Source organism: Podarcis vaucheri (assembly GCF_965113315.1).
Source record: "Podarcis vaucheri genome assembly, chromosome: 2".
Taxonomy (NCBI): Eukaryota; Metazoa; Chordata; class Lepidosauria; order Squamata; family Lacertidae; genus Podarcis; species Podarcis vaucheri.
This window is the reverse complement of record NC_138760.1, coordinates 45,848,906-45,862,562: the sequence shown is the minus strand read 5'-3', so window position 1 is coordinate 45,862,562 and position 13,657 is coordinate 45,848,906. Positions and strand designations below refer to the sequence as shown.

At 48.3% G+C, this 13,657-nt stretch overlaps 1 protein-coding gene across 3 annotated transcripts; it reads left to right on the top strand.

The window, feature by feature from the left end:
* The first annotated feature begins 380 nt into the window (after positions 1-380).
* On the top strand, positions 381-8,382 carry PIRT (phosphoinositide interacting regulator of transient receptor potential channels). Of its 3 annotated transcripts, none has more exons than XM_082213905.1 (3): positions 391-595; positions 5,648-5,718; positions 7,405-8,382. In XM_082213905.1, exon 3 carries the CDS (start codon positions 7,439-7,441, stop codon positions 7,859-7,861), a length of 423 nt encoding a protein of 140 aa, XP_082070031.1. In that variant the 5' UTR covers positions 391-595; positions 5,648-5,718; positions 7,405-7,438; the 3' UTR covers positions 7,862-8,382. The 3 variants fall into 3 exon arrangements, with proteins under 3 accessions (XP_082070033.1, XP_082070031.1, XP_082070032.1); XM_082213906.1 differs by lacking the exon at positions 391-595 and adding an exon at positions 3,993-4,254; XM_082213907.1 differs by lacking the exon at positions 5,648-5,718 and having other exon boundaries at positions 381-595.
* The last annotated feature ends 5,275 nt before the right edge of the window (positions 8,383-13,657 follow it).

Genomic DNA, 13,657 nt, shown 5'->3' with positions numbered 1-13,657 from the left:
TTCCAGATATGTTGCACTGAACTGAATTTCTTTAGACGCCACTGAACCTATCCATATTCCTACAGCTTCAAAACACTAGTTATTGGACCCAGGTATGTGAAACAGGTACAAAGGTGGAAAAATGCCTATTTGGTGAAAGCCACAGATTAGAATACGTGCAAGGAAGGGGAGAATGGGGGTTCACATTCAATGATCTTAAATTGTCAGAACCACTCCCCCCCCCCACATTGCTGATGCGCCTTCTCTTGCCCAACCTGTTCCGGCACCACAATCCACTCCTGCCCTTCCTTTGTACTGCATCCATGGCCCATGCAGCTGTTGTCTGCGAAACAAAAGCAGCTCATCCTGTAGGCTCATCCCATGTGTTGGAGCTTTGGCCAGTGAAGGGTTAAGGCAAGCCATTGGCTGCTGAGTGAGTGAGCTCATCTGAGCTGGAACATGCTCCAGGTTTTATGAGCCACTCAATGCAGATGATATCAGAGGGGGGTTATCTGAGCCTGAACGCTAAGCTACTTAGGGAAATCGCAACATCCACTTAGGACACATTCCATGCCTCAGCAGAGCAGCAAGCCAACTGCAGGGAGCCTCTGGTCATGTAAGTAGAAATACTTTCTCTCTTGGAACTGGGTGCCTGGGCTCTTTTTGTGGCAGGGAGCTGGAGGGTGGGGGGTACCCTGGATCCCAGAGGCTGAGCTTTGCATCCCAAGCTCTGAATTTTCAGTACCCAACAAGAGCTGGAGGAGCCTCCCGTCTCAGAATAGATCTCCGCTGGGCGGTTTCTTTCACATTTGCCTGGAGCTAAATAAATGGACCTTGAAGTTGGCATAATAGTCACTCCCTGCACAGGCTGAAAGAGGCTGGGAATGCAATAAACAGGTCTGAGTCCCACCCATATTCTCTCTGGCAAAAAAGCTGATAATCAGTGGTGAAACCTTTTGTGCACTGGAGCAACCACCCCACATAAAAAGTGGGGGAGCTGGGAACTCGTGAAGTTTCCCCAGGAAAGGCATGAGCACTTTTTCTCAAGGCACCCGGAAAAGGGAGTCTGGCAGACTGGCCATGTAGCCTACCTTTGTGTTTCTCGGCAGATGTGTGGGGACTGCGTGGATCTGGGGGTCGGAGGGAGGGAGAAAACCAACACAGAACTGTAGATCTGACTTGCACAGGTTGGTTGGGTGTGGGTGTGTGGCAGCCCCGCTTCTGAGACGAGACTCAGATGCTCAATCCCCTGCCAGGCAAGAACTGCATAGTCAGGTTAATCCTGCCTGATGTAAATATCGTCCTCTCGCAGCAGAATGGAGTGAGATGCTGCATCCTGGGCTGGAGAGTGAGGAATGGTGCAGCTGCTGTCATGATGAGTAGCTTCCTGAGCTCCAAGACTTGGGCACTCCCTGTTGGAAAGCCTTGGCTCCCATGATGGTGGTTCTGCAGGGAAAGGCTTCCAGATCATCCCGGCCTTGCTCAGGTCATCCTGGGTAGCTCTCACCCACTTTCATCTCAGCCAGTGGCTCTTTCCTTCGAACTCAGTGGACCTGAGCTGCTACTTCCTTAACGCAGAGGAATATACAAAGCTGCCTGATGAGTCTTCCCTGGCTGGCAGCGACTCTCATGGGTCCCAGGCAGGGGCCTCTCCCAACCCTACCTGGGAGATGTTGGCAGGGGTCGACCAGGAAAATCAGGTGCCAGGCCACGCATGCCAGGGGAAGGGTTGGCGCATGGCGGGCATCTCTGTGATAGTTACATTGCCACTTGCCCACATTTATTCACTTCCAATAAACAACTTAAAGCCATTTAACAATTTTAAAAATATCAACAATATAAATATAGTGCAATTTTGCAAATCAAAACAGTTTCAAATCCAAGGCAGATGCATTAGGAAACTTGGTCCTTCTTTGGCTCTTTGGCTCTAGTTGTGGAGAAACCAACACAGGGCAGAAGGATGGCTGCAGATTTGACTTTCTGACTCCCAAAGGGGTGTGGAATTAGTGAGAGCGGATTCAGCCAGTCCCCAGATCCCCTCCCTCCACTTCTTGGAGAAACCTCCCCGGAGCATGGCCAGCTTCACTAAAAGTCATCAGGATCAGGAGCCCCAGGCCACTAAGGGGACCCACAAACACACCATTTAGGAGGGGGCACCAGGCATTCTCATCTTGCGAAGCATTTCTGGAAAGGTCAGAATGCTGCAAGAGAGACTCGTGCTTCCTGTCTCCCTAGGTGCTTATGAGATTGTGGGAGTGTAAAGTGCCAAGCAGAGAGGGGAGGGAGGGAGGTTGAAACACAAGCCCACTTCATGTGGCTTGCCTCTCCCGCTCACCACGAGTTAACGAAGCCAGTTTGCAGGCTTGCTTCCAGACTCGAGGCAAGGTTTTGCATATTTAGCAACTGTGCATTGCTGAAAAAAAGTCTTGCAAATAAATGCAGGGCCTGTGTGATTCAAGAGGCCTGCAATCCGAATCCTGAAAGGGGTTACGCTTCTCAATTGTCCAAGTATCTGGGGCTCGGTTCAAGCCGTTTTCACACACATTCCCAACACACAGTGCACACTTCTTCAACCACTGTAGCAGAACTGGAAAGAACAATAGATTTCCCAGTGAGATGCCACTGGGTGGCCGACATCCACAAATTTGTCCACAAGATCTACCCAGAGGATCTAGGTAGACATCCCCCAAAAGCTATAATCCAGTAGAAGGTGAGGCAGAGGCTTGTGCTGACCAGTAGAGGAGGAATCTTACTCTCAATTCTTTCCTGTTTCCTTCAAGAAACAGAAGGCAGATGGGAAGGGAGGTGTGGCGAGAACAGCTCCAGGAAGATCAGCGATACTCCTCTGGATGATTAGTTTCTTCCTACCAGGAAAACTAGGATCAAGGCTGGGCTGCACTGGCTGAGAGGAGGGTGGTGTGATCTCCCTGCCTGTCTTTCCTATGGGGAAACTAGCAGAAGAAGAAGTTGAGGCCCATTCACACTGGGATGGGCCTCTTGCTTTTTGCATCATTTGTGTCCTTTGTTTCCCAACTCAACACTAGGAAAATGGGGTGAGAGTGGAGATTGAGACTGGACTATGGCAAGGGAGGCTAAGGGGAGAATGGAAATCACTGGTGAAAGTCACAGCCCCATGCATTGCAAGTCAGGGATGGGGAACTTCTGGACCTCCATATGACGATGCTGGGCTAAAGCTCCCATCATCCCCTGACCACTGGCCAAGCTGCCTGGGCTTGGTGGGAGTTGGAATTCAACAACACCTGGAGGACCGTGGGTTCCCCATCCCTGATATAAATGGATGTCTCTTGTAATCTCCTGGCTAGCACATCAAGTCCATACAACAAGGAGACCCCTCATTTTTCAAGGTGGTCTGACACTTCTCGGTTGGTTATCAGACACCACACCAGCAACATGTAAAGAATAGGAGGAGTGGGTGTAAAGGCATGTTAGCAACTTGGGACCAGTTTACCTGCGAAATTGCCTCACCCCATATGTGCCCACTTGACCACTTTGATCAGTGCAATTGTGTGTGTGCAGGGTGTGTGTTTGTGTGATCAGTCTCCTGCTGATAAAAACCAACCTTGCCAGACTCTTTGCATAACCGTTTTGCATGGCACTGAACAACTCATACTCTACAATGATACTGAATTAATGAGGGCAGAGGGAACTGGCGCCAGGCTATTTAAATGAAAAAAGTTCAACTCTAGTCAGAATTGCTCTAGTCCCCTTAAATTATGGTTTTTTCCCCCTACTCTTCCTAAGTTCCCTTTTGGTGTGTTTCATTCTAGTTCCCCAAGACAAGCAGAGAAGAAGGGCTGCAAATTGTGGATATTTACTTATTTGAGGATTTGTTATCCTGCCGTTTCAGAGCAGCTAACTTAGTGAAAACATTAAAACAGGAGTTGGGGGATAAAAGACAGCACAATATGGTATAAAATGCGAGCAGCAGACAGAGCAATAAGCCAAAACATGTTTGTGATATATGGGAGGACTTCTCTTACGTAGAATGGACAATGGAGGGATCTCCTGTTCATAAGCAGGGAATGTCCAGGAAATGGAATGTTTTGCAGTGCAAATGCAGGCTCAATAGAACAAAGAGTACAATGCACATCAACCAGACTGAACAGATCCTTTGTGTTCCTGGTCCATAGAAAGACACTTCAAAACACCGTCGTCATCATCTATGTTCCTATCATGGTTTCTCATTCTCTTAGCCTGTATAATCATCTTAATTATATCACAGATATTGTGTGCGCCCTGGCGGAAGAGCAGCAGGTGGGGGAGTGCAGTGATGGGGAAGAATCCCTTGGGCATTTTTGAGAAGGAGGTCCTCCCTTTCGCTCTCTTGCCGAGTTGTGTGGTTGCGTGCGCAATATATATTTAAATAACATTTCCCACCACCAGTGCCAAAAGAATCCCGGTACTGTAATTCCACCCCTCGCACAGCTATGATTTCCAGCAGCCTTGACAAATCCCAGTTCCCAGGATTTTTGGAGGGAACTGCGCTTTGAATTTGCTTTGAATGTGTGGTGTGTAAGCAGTGCGTGCCTCCCTCAGTTTCTCAAGGCACAAAGCAGCCACCTGGCAAGCTGCACCATTAAAGTGAAACAGACCCAGGTGCGGCTGTCACGCCAGCAAAGCCATGCAAAGCCCTGGTACCACCTCTGGGTGGCAGCCATGAGTGGAACACCAGTGCACATATGGCTCTGGGGCAGGCTTGGGTGGCCCCATTGTGACTGTCGGAGAAAGCCTTTGGCCTGGCCTTCATCCACCTGATGCCCTCCAGATGTTTCAACTGCAAATCCTATCAGCCCCAGCCAGCACAACTGCTCTATCCAATCACTGCTGTTGCCTGTTTTGAGAATGCTGAACTTACTACTTCTCCCCCAAGAAACCTGGCCAGCTCCTCACAGCTTGCAATCTCAAGCAGGTCTGCTTGTCTTGGAGCGGCTAAGTACCCCTTCTGTTGGAAAATGGGAGCTCCCAGAGGCTTCCATGATGGTGATATAGGGGCTGCTAGGGCAATCTATCATGTTCCAGGGTGAGGGGTACCTGCCAAGAGAACAAATAATGCTCTTGAGTGCTTTAAAGTGAGCATGTAGGTGCAGGTGGGGTGAAAAGGAGTGTGGGGATGCTGTATTCTGGTCCTCAGACCTATGGCATAGGAGACAGCTCCTAGGGGCTGACATTACTTCACCCCCTCCCCCCAAAAATATTTGAGGGGGCCAGCTCCCCACAGAAAGTTGATGGGCATCGCCATTCAAACGATGTGTGTACACCACATATTGTGATTCATTATCTGGGGTGGGGCTTACTTACCCCCCCCCCAATTTTATTCATGTTGGCACTCCAGCCCTACTGTCACCATGCACCCCAGCCCACTGGGATGGGCAGCCCTCAGATGAACGAAAGGCAGTACCCCTCACATTTTAAGGGAGCTCACTGAGGAGGATCTCTTGCCCCCAACACCTGAAGCCAGCACCAGCTGGACGTTGCATTCTGTTTCCAGGGCAGGGCTGCTCAGAACTGCAGTTTTAGAAGATAGCGTGAAGTTGGCTTTGGCTGTGACTCACAATATCTACACAGCTATCAAGGAATGGATGGTGGAAGCTGCAACAGCCCTCTGCTGCATATCAAGCTCTCTGTATATGTTTCTATGTCTCCCCAGAAGCACAAAGAGGCCAGGAATTGAACTTCAGCCCAACAGTGACTTGACTAAGCCAACAATCCTTACCCATGGTGAGTTCATCTACAGCACGTACGCAGCACTAACAAAAGAGATCGAAACTTCGCTTGGCAAAAGGCTAGCAGGAAAAAAAATGGTTTCATGGGCTGCGGCAGGGATGGGGAACTTTTCTCAGCCCAAGGGCCACATACTCTTATGATCAACCTTCTGGGGGCCACAGGCCAGTGGTGGGGTGTGTGGCCAAAGGCAAAAGTGGGCAGGGCAATGTATTTGATTCTTACCTTTGTATGTAGATGACAGCAATGCAAAAAACAGAGGTTTCTGTGCACAAGAAAGGGCTTATCCACGCTTACCTTTCCTCCATGCTTTCCGGTATGGTCTGCACTTTAGAGCTCTGTGTCTAAGAGCTATTTTTTGCCCCAGAGCTTTTCCCACAAAAACGCGCTCTTTACTGCTGAATTGGAGCAAAAAACAACCCGCGGGAAGCCCCATTGGCAGTTGTTCTGATTCAGCAGTACAATGGTACCTCGGGTTACATACGCTTCAGGTTACATACGCTTCAGGTTACAGATTCCACTAACCCAAAATATTACCTCGGGTTAAGAACTTTGCTTCAGGATGAGAACAGAAATCGTGCTCTGGCAGCATGGCGGCAGCGGGAGGCCCCATTAGCTAAAGTTAAGAAAAGTTTCAGGTTAAGAACGGACCTCCAGAACGAATTAAGTACTTAACCCGAGTTACCACTGTAAACAGGGGGTTTTTCCTGGGAGAGGGGTGAGAAAAAACTAAAACTTCTCAGATTTATGACCTGACATCATGGCATGAACGAAAGTGCAAATGGGCCATTAGTTTAATCCTGCCCGTAGTCTAGCAAATCAGTGTAGGTCAGATGCTCATGCTTTAATCTGATTTCATTGAGGCTGCTTCCAGGTGGGCGGTTCCTGGGTCTACTCCAGGGCTCTACCATTAGGCAGAGTGATACGACTGCCTCAGGTGGCATTTGACAATGCACATGTCAAAATCCTGCCCTTTCAGAAAGCCAGAGGAATAGTGCTAAGGGCACTTACACTTGTGGAGATTGAGCTAAGTTTCCATCCTTCTGGAGGCAGGGGGGAAGTCAGCATTTTTTGCAGTCTCAGAAAAGACAGAAGAACCATAGAGGGGAAAGAAACAGAGTGACAATCTTTGGTTTACAACATCATGTAGATGCCTCATAAAAAGTGAGTGAATGAAGCGGGGCAATCCCATGAGAATTTCTACGATAGCCAGCTGGTCATCTCTGTAAACAGTTTTGCTTCAGAATGGGATAAGATTTTCCCATAATTATCACAAGGGCTTTCCATTTAGGACTATGCAAATCTGGCTTCTGCTCCTAATTCTCAGTGACAGGTTCTCCTTGACCCCAGCTGGGAAGGAAAATAGTATGGTACCAGAAATGTGTTGAGTGGATTTCCACAGCGGGCTCACCACTTGAACTATGTATGTTTGTCGTCATAGGAACTGAGGCCAGAGCCCTTATTACCAAGAAAGGACATGTGGAAGGTCAGAACTAGTGAGGCTGGCCTTCCCTCATGGTCTAAACTGGGCCTGTGACAGACACAATGAACATCCAAGCTCATGAGCCAGTCACACCCATTAGCTATGTAGATAAATCTTAGCCTAAGAGTTTGGGTGAGAGTGAAGGATACAGCTATCCAAATAACCTGCTCCTTGGTCTTTTTCTCTCTCCCCCCCCATAGGCCTTAGCATCCTGAGTCTACATAACAGGTAACCATGGAAACCCAGCCAAAAGAAACAGAGGAGGGAGAGAAGTCCCCTGAGTACAAGGACCTGCTGCCCAGCCAAACAGCCAGCACCTTGTGCATCAGCTCGCGAAGTGAGTCCACCTGGAATGCTCCTCACCAGAACAAGTGGGACATTTACCACAAGCCCGTTATCGTCATCTCAGTGGGTGGAGCCGTGTTCCTCTTTGGAGTGGCTCTCACCAGCCTGACCTGCCTCACCGCAGACCAAAGAGGAGGCATGAACAACACGACCAAGGAGGTGTTCAAACTGTGTGGGCCAGCCTTCCTCTCACTTGGCCTCATGCTGCTGGTGTGTGGGCTTGTCTGGATCCCCATCATCCGCAAAAAGCTGAGGCAGAAGCAAAAGTACCACATCCTCCAGAGCATCAAGTCTTTCTTCCTCAACCGCTGAAGACAGCTCTCAAGATTCGGCCACCAGGCGAAGAGGACTGTGTCGCAGAGGACAGGGCTCTGCCTTTCTCTCCCTGGACCTACAAGGACAGATCAGCACTGCCCTAAAGGGGAGTTCACTCTCATCCCCTCCTCTTCTTCCTGTGTGCAACAGATTTCTCCATCCCCAAGCAGAGACACTGTTGGGTGACACTGCGTCCTTTGCCAGTGAATAAATTTTCCAAGAGGATATCCATGCTGAGAGAGTGAAAACTGGCAGATCAGAGCCCAGAACAGTGGATTTCTCACACTCGTTATTGCTTGAAAGGATATACTATCTGTATCTTCAAGAGCCTGGTTTTCAGACTGTATTCACAAGAAAGTTGAGGCTTGTGCCATGACCCTCCACCGGGACTAATAACTGCCACAAGCTTTGGTGAGAAAGCAGATTGATATTTTTATTCCAACAGCTGGCTTTTGGGTTTTTTAAACAAAACCCAAACCCCTCTGCCTCAACCCCAATTAAAATGTTCAAGGAAAGAAGCCATTGTGCAAGCAAACAACTGTGTGTGAGTACAAATATTAATCGTGCAAAAGGCTCGGGGCGAGAGGGTAATGTCTGAAGGGTCTCACAGGATCCAGGCTCTCAAATGCTCTCAGAATTACTTTGAAAAAGAGGGGCATGGAGCTGTACTATCGTAGAGGAGATGGCAGACTGTTGTGTAAGGAAACGGGATCTGCCTAGAGATCTGTCACACTGTCTATGCCATGCTACTGCAGCTACTGTCTGTGACTGCTTTTCTTTTCTCTCCTGCTCCTCCTTTGTTCAGTGAAGCGCCTGAACAAAAGACCCTGGGCTCATCTGCACTGCCCTTTTGCTAGGCAGGGCAGCACTTTAAAGCACTGTGTCAGGTGCCTCCCCTTTTTGCCCCAGTGCTTTCCCTGAGAAAATCTGCTCTTTAATGCTGAATTGGAACAAATGGCAATTCAGGTTCTCCATGGGTTGCCATTTGCTCCATTTCAGTGGTAAAGAGTGAGTTTTCACAGGGAAAGCACTGGGGCAAAACCAAACAAAACACAGAGACATGGTGCTTTAAAGTCTATAAACACAGCACAAAAGGAAGTCTGGATGAGCCCGTGTTGGAATGCAAGTCCCAAAAATTATGTTGATGGTTGTAGACAAACATGGATGGACAGAAATATAGAATTCAAGGCAACTAGCCAGGATCAGGGACTTGCCAAGTATAGTGAATTATGTTTAAGGAACAATGTTTACAGTTATGAATGTGACATCAGCTTTTGAAAATATGAATACCTGGAGAGGTATATGGTATGGGTGTTCTGCACATATTTGCAAAGGCACTGATATGCCGCCTTAGGGAACACAGCTCTCCCAAGGCAGTCTACAATATTACATTGCTGTTTGTCCACGAATCTACCCCTTAGTCAGGGAGAACAACAGGCAACACTCCTGTGACCCAGTGAGAAGAATGTCTCATTGAAACTATGATCAAGCATGGTTTATTGGTCCTGGAAGACTCTACTGCATGCCAAAGACAGGCTCTGTGAGTTAGCAGTGCGAGTTAGCAGTGCATTGCTCTTGGCAGGCAGGCAGGAAATTAAAAGTATTTGGGCTCCAGTTGGAAAATGTGAGTGGACAGAGATCTGCTAGATCATGTACACATGTGCACTGAGGTTCTCTGAGAAACTGCTTCGAAGGCTATTGGGCTGTACTGATTATATGGCCCTTAGGATGAAGTGTAGAGATTTTTATACATAGAACAAACCAGAGATGCAACCAACCAGGAGTCTTTAGATTCTGCCTTATAGAGGCCTTAGATTCATTCATTCTGAACCATTTTCAGAAGCTGCCTTCTGGAAATGGTTCTCACTCCCAAAGTGCCTCCTCACCACTGCTGCTTTGTGCATTCTTCCCCCTCCAAATGGCACCCCTCAGCTATTCCTGCTGACACCAGTAGAAGAGGCACATTGAGACACAGCTTTTTATTTCCTGGCACTAGGATAGCTGGTTCCAAACAACCCTCCTGCATTTCTAATTCATTTAAGATAGGGATGTGCTCTTAAGGTTCGTTTCAGTTCTCCACAGAGACAACTGTGTGGGCTTCAGTGTTTGATGCTGGGCTGTGTTTCTCAAAAACTGGTAAGACCATGGCACTTCCTGTTCAGATTATGCTTTACTCCATTCATTGAGGAACAGAGAATCCCCCTTCCTTCCCAACATTTATATACACACACAACAGTATTAGGGGTGCACCATTAGTCATCACCTACCAAAACATGGGTGGCACAGAGCCTAGGACTTGCCGATCAGAAGGTCGGCGGTTCAAATCCCCGCGACGGGGTGAACTCCCGTTGCTCAGTCCCTGCTCCTGCCAACCTAGCAGTTCGAAAGCACATCAAAGTGCAAGTAGATAAATAGGTACCGCTCCGGCGGGAAGGTAAACGGTGTTTCCGTGCGCTGCTCTGGTTCGCCAGAAGCGGCTTAGTCATGCTGGCCACATGACCCAGAAGCTGTACGCTGGCTCCCTTGGCCAATAAAGCGAGATGAGTGACGCAACACCAGAGTCGGCCACAACTGGACCTAATGGTCAGGGGTCCCTTTACCTTTACCTTTACCAAAACATTACAAGACAAACTGCTCATTTTCTTTAAAATGATCTAAAAAGCTTCCATACAGTTTACTGCAGATGTGTAAAAGTTTATTTTTATTTACCAGGTTTTCCACATCATGGGCAAATGCACATTAAATGAAGAAACCTATGGGTTGGCATTTTTATGATAATGTCATGTGGAGGGTGCAAGAAATATGTGGTGTGTGAGCAGAACCAATTCCACAATAGACTCTCATCTGGGAGCACCTCTGAAAAAAATATAATTGTAACGCAGTGCAAGGGGGCGGTCCTTTAAAAAAAAAAGGTATGGTCTGTGCACTGTAGTGATGCGATTGCATGGTGCGGCAGCTAGTAAAAGTATTTAAAGGAAATGTAAATAAAAAGTACATTGAGATGGTGCTGGGGCAGATTACTGTTACTGGTGTTATTGGTAACTCTGTCCAAGGCACCCGTGACACTCATGGAACCACGTGATGGTAGAAGTAACAGTGCATGTGATATCTGGGGGAAGAGTCGAGTGTGTCTAGAGCTGGGACGATGTAATATGCCCATAAAAGAAGCACAGCCTCAAAGGAATATGCCTTGACTTTGTAGGGAGAGGGGAGGAAGAGAACTTGTTTCATCATGACTTATCAAGGACAGGTAGCAAAAGAGGAGCAGGGCAATATCTGGTAAATAAAGACAACTAGAGCAACTAGACAACTAGTGTATGGTTCCTTGTTTCCATGGTGCACTTGTACGCTTACAGCATCAGCACCAACTACCCACCTGGAATACAGCCACTTCCATTCAAGCCAGAACAGCAGCCAGGGAGATTCCATGCATTATTCCTTCAGAACAGTTATTTAGGGTGTTTCCAGACAACCTGTTTACTGAGCATTCATCCTGACTTGTCTGCAGGGATGTGAGTTGACTGTGGCTCGTTTACTCTGATTTATTTGCAGGGAGGCTAGATGATGTTGAGTGCCAACCCACACTTTTCCTCTGCCTTTTCCTGTCACCTTTCATATTGCTAAAAGTCTGGTCTTTGGGGGAAGTGGGTTTGTTGCGAACGAGTGACCAAATCAGCTTACCTTGCACAGCCTGAATTGTGATTGAATTCCCACCTGAAAATGGCAACAGTCTAGAAGTGCCCTTAGTTGCATACAGCCTTCAATATCCACTTAGAACACAGGGCGTGGGTTGGGGGTTGGGGACAGTTTGCGCAGCGTGTCACAGGATCCTCTAACACCAGTAATAGTTCTTTGTCTCCTGATTTTTTAAAAAACAAAAAACAAGCATTTCTGTAATTGTGCGTCATTTCTCCTATGCTGCTCTAGAACTCAGCCTTGCTGGCACGACCGTCTCTTACAGGAGCTGATCTCAGAGTGCACGTACCTCCTGCAGAACACAAGGGGTGGAGGTTAATGGGAGAACGTGGTACACTTTGTGCACCGCTCTTGGAAAGCATGATGGGACTTGGCACCGGGAGAGCCAGATTTCTATTAAGGAGGAAAGCAGCAGCTGAAATCTGAGCATGCTAAGTGTTTCCTGACACTTACCACATTGGCAGCGTGGCTCTTCTCCTGGGAATCAATGCTTTCGAATTACTGCACTACTTCAGCTTGCACAGTCTGCTATGATATCAAGCTAAGAAGAGCTCCCTGCTTCTGGGGTTTGCAGAAATCCAGGCCATAAGAACAGGGCTATGAGAAGGGAACAAACTAAATCCCACCACCACCACCAATTTGGGGAAGGGTCGCACCTCCTTTGCATTCAGCAGGACCAATGTTCAATCCCTAACAACTCCAGGTAGGGCTGGGAATGTCTCCCACTCAGAACACTACCAATCAGTGTTAACAATACCAAGCTAGATGGACCAATGGTCTGACTCATTACAGGATGGATTCCAGGCAGGCAAGACCCCGACAGGCAATTCTAGGCAATGGGCATTTGGTAGCCAGGCTACCAAAGAAGGCTGGGGCAACTGGTGGTGGAGGAAGCTGCTTGGGCGCTTGGGGCGGTGCACCCAGGGGTGGGGCAAGCCGCTCTTAGGGGCGGGGCACACCGTGGGGCCTTGGGAGCCTGCCCCCTCCCACTCAGCCGCCGTACAGCGGGGGGGGAGGCAGTGGGTGGACCGTTCGGGCAGTGTGGAGCTTGTGTGTGCCCAAGCCACCACGTCTCTCCTGGACACGCGTGGCTTGGGCACATTGCAGGCCCCACGGTGAGTGCCGCCCAGCATTTTCTCACCCCTCTCAGTGGTGACACCTGGGGCGAACCGCACCCACTGCACCCTCCATCCTCCACCCCAGGGGACAACACAGGCCATTGATCTCATGAGCTGTGCATTTGTCCGGACACTGCTGCAGGCAGGAAACTGAAATGAAATGAAATGCAGCTCTGACTTGAAACCACGAAGCCGTGCAGAGTGGCTAGTCAAATAGTGCCCACCTCCAGAAAGATTCTCTGTGCCATATCCTCAGTTTGCCAGTATTGGCTTCAATGCTGTGGGCATGTGAAGAGGCACCTGGTTCTTCCAAAACAAAAGCAGAACAGCCCACCCCAAACAATAGCTAGCACCTCTCTGTCTCTCTGTCTCTCTGATCCACTCCACACTCTTGAGCAGGCATAGAAGCTTAGCATACAACTCTCAGAACAGAAACACAGCTGGACAAGGTTAAATGATTGATCTGCATTTTTCATCCTGCCCAATTTTATCCAAGGAGCAGAACATTCCTTCTCTCACCCAAATCATCCTCACAATAACCCCATGAGGTGGGTTAGGCTGAGAGATATTCACTTGCCCAAGGTGTGAGCTTCAAGGCTGAGTAGTGATTGAGACTCTAAAAACCCACCATACCATGCCCTGTTTCAAGCAAAGTTCCCATTGCTGCAGAGGTCGAATTTACAAGCTTATGTCTGGACAATGGGAAGTGGCATAAATGGCAGTGCACTGATCTCTTGTCCACTCCCAAATGGAGACTCTTCTAATTCTCACTCCCAACTGGAGCCATAAAACCCTTAATGTACTTTCCCCATTAAACCTCTTTCATTTGGTGCTCCTGCTGAAAAAATATTGTTTCGTATCTGCTGCAGTGCTTGTTTTGAGAACCTGACTACTAATAAATCCTTTACTAATGAACTTTGTTCTCTTGGTGTCCGTATGGAAAGGACTGCTTGGCTCCTCTTTTTCATCCCTGTGTACA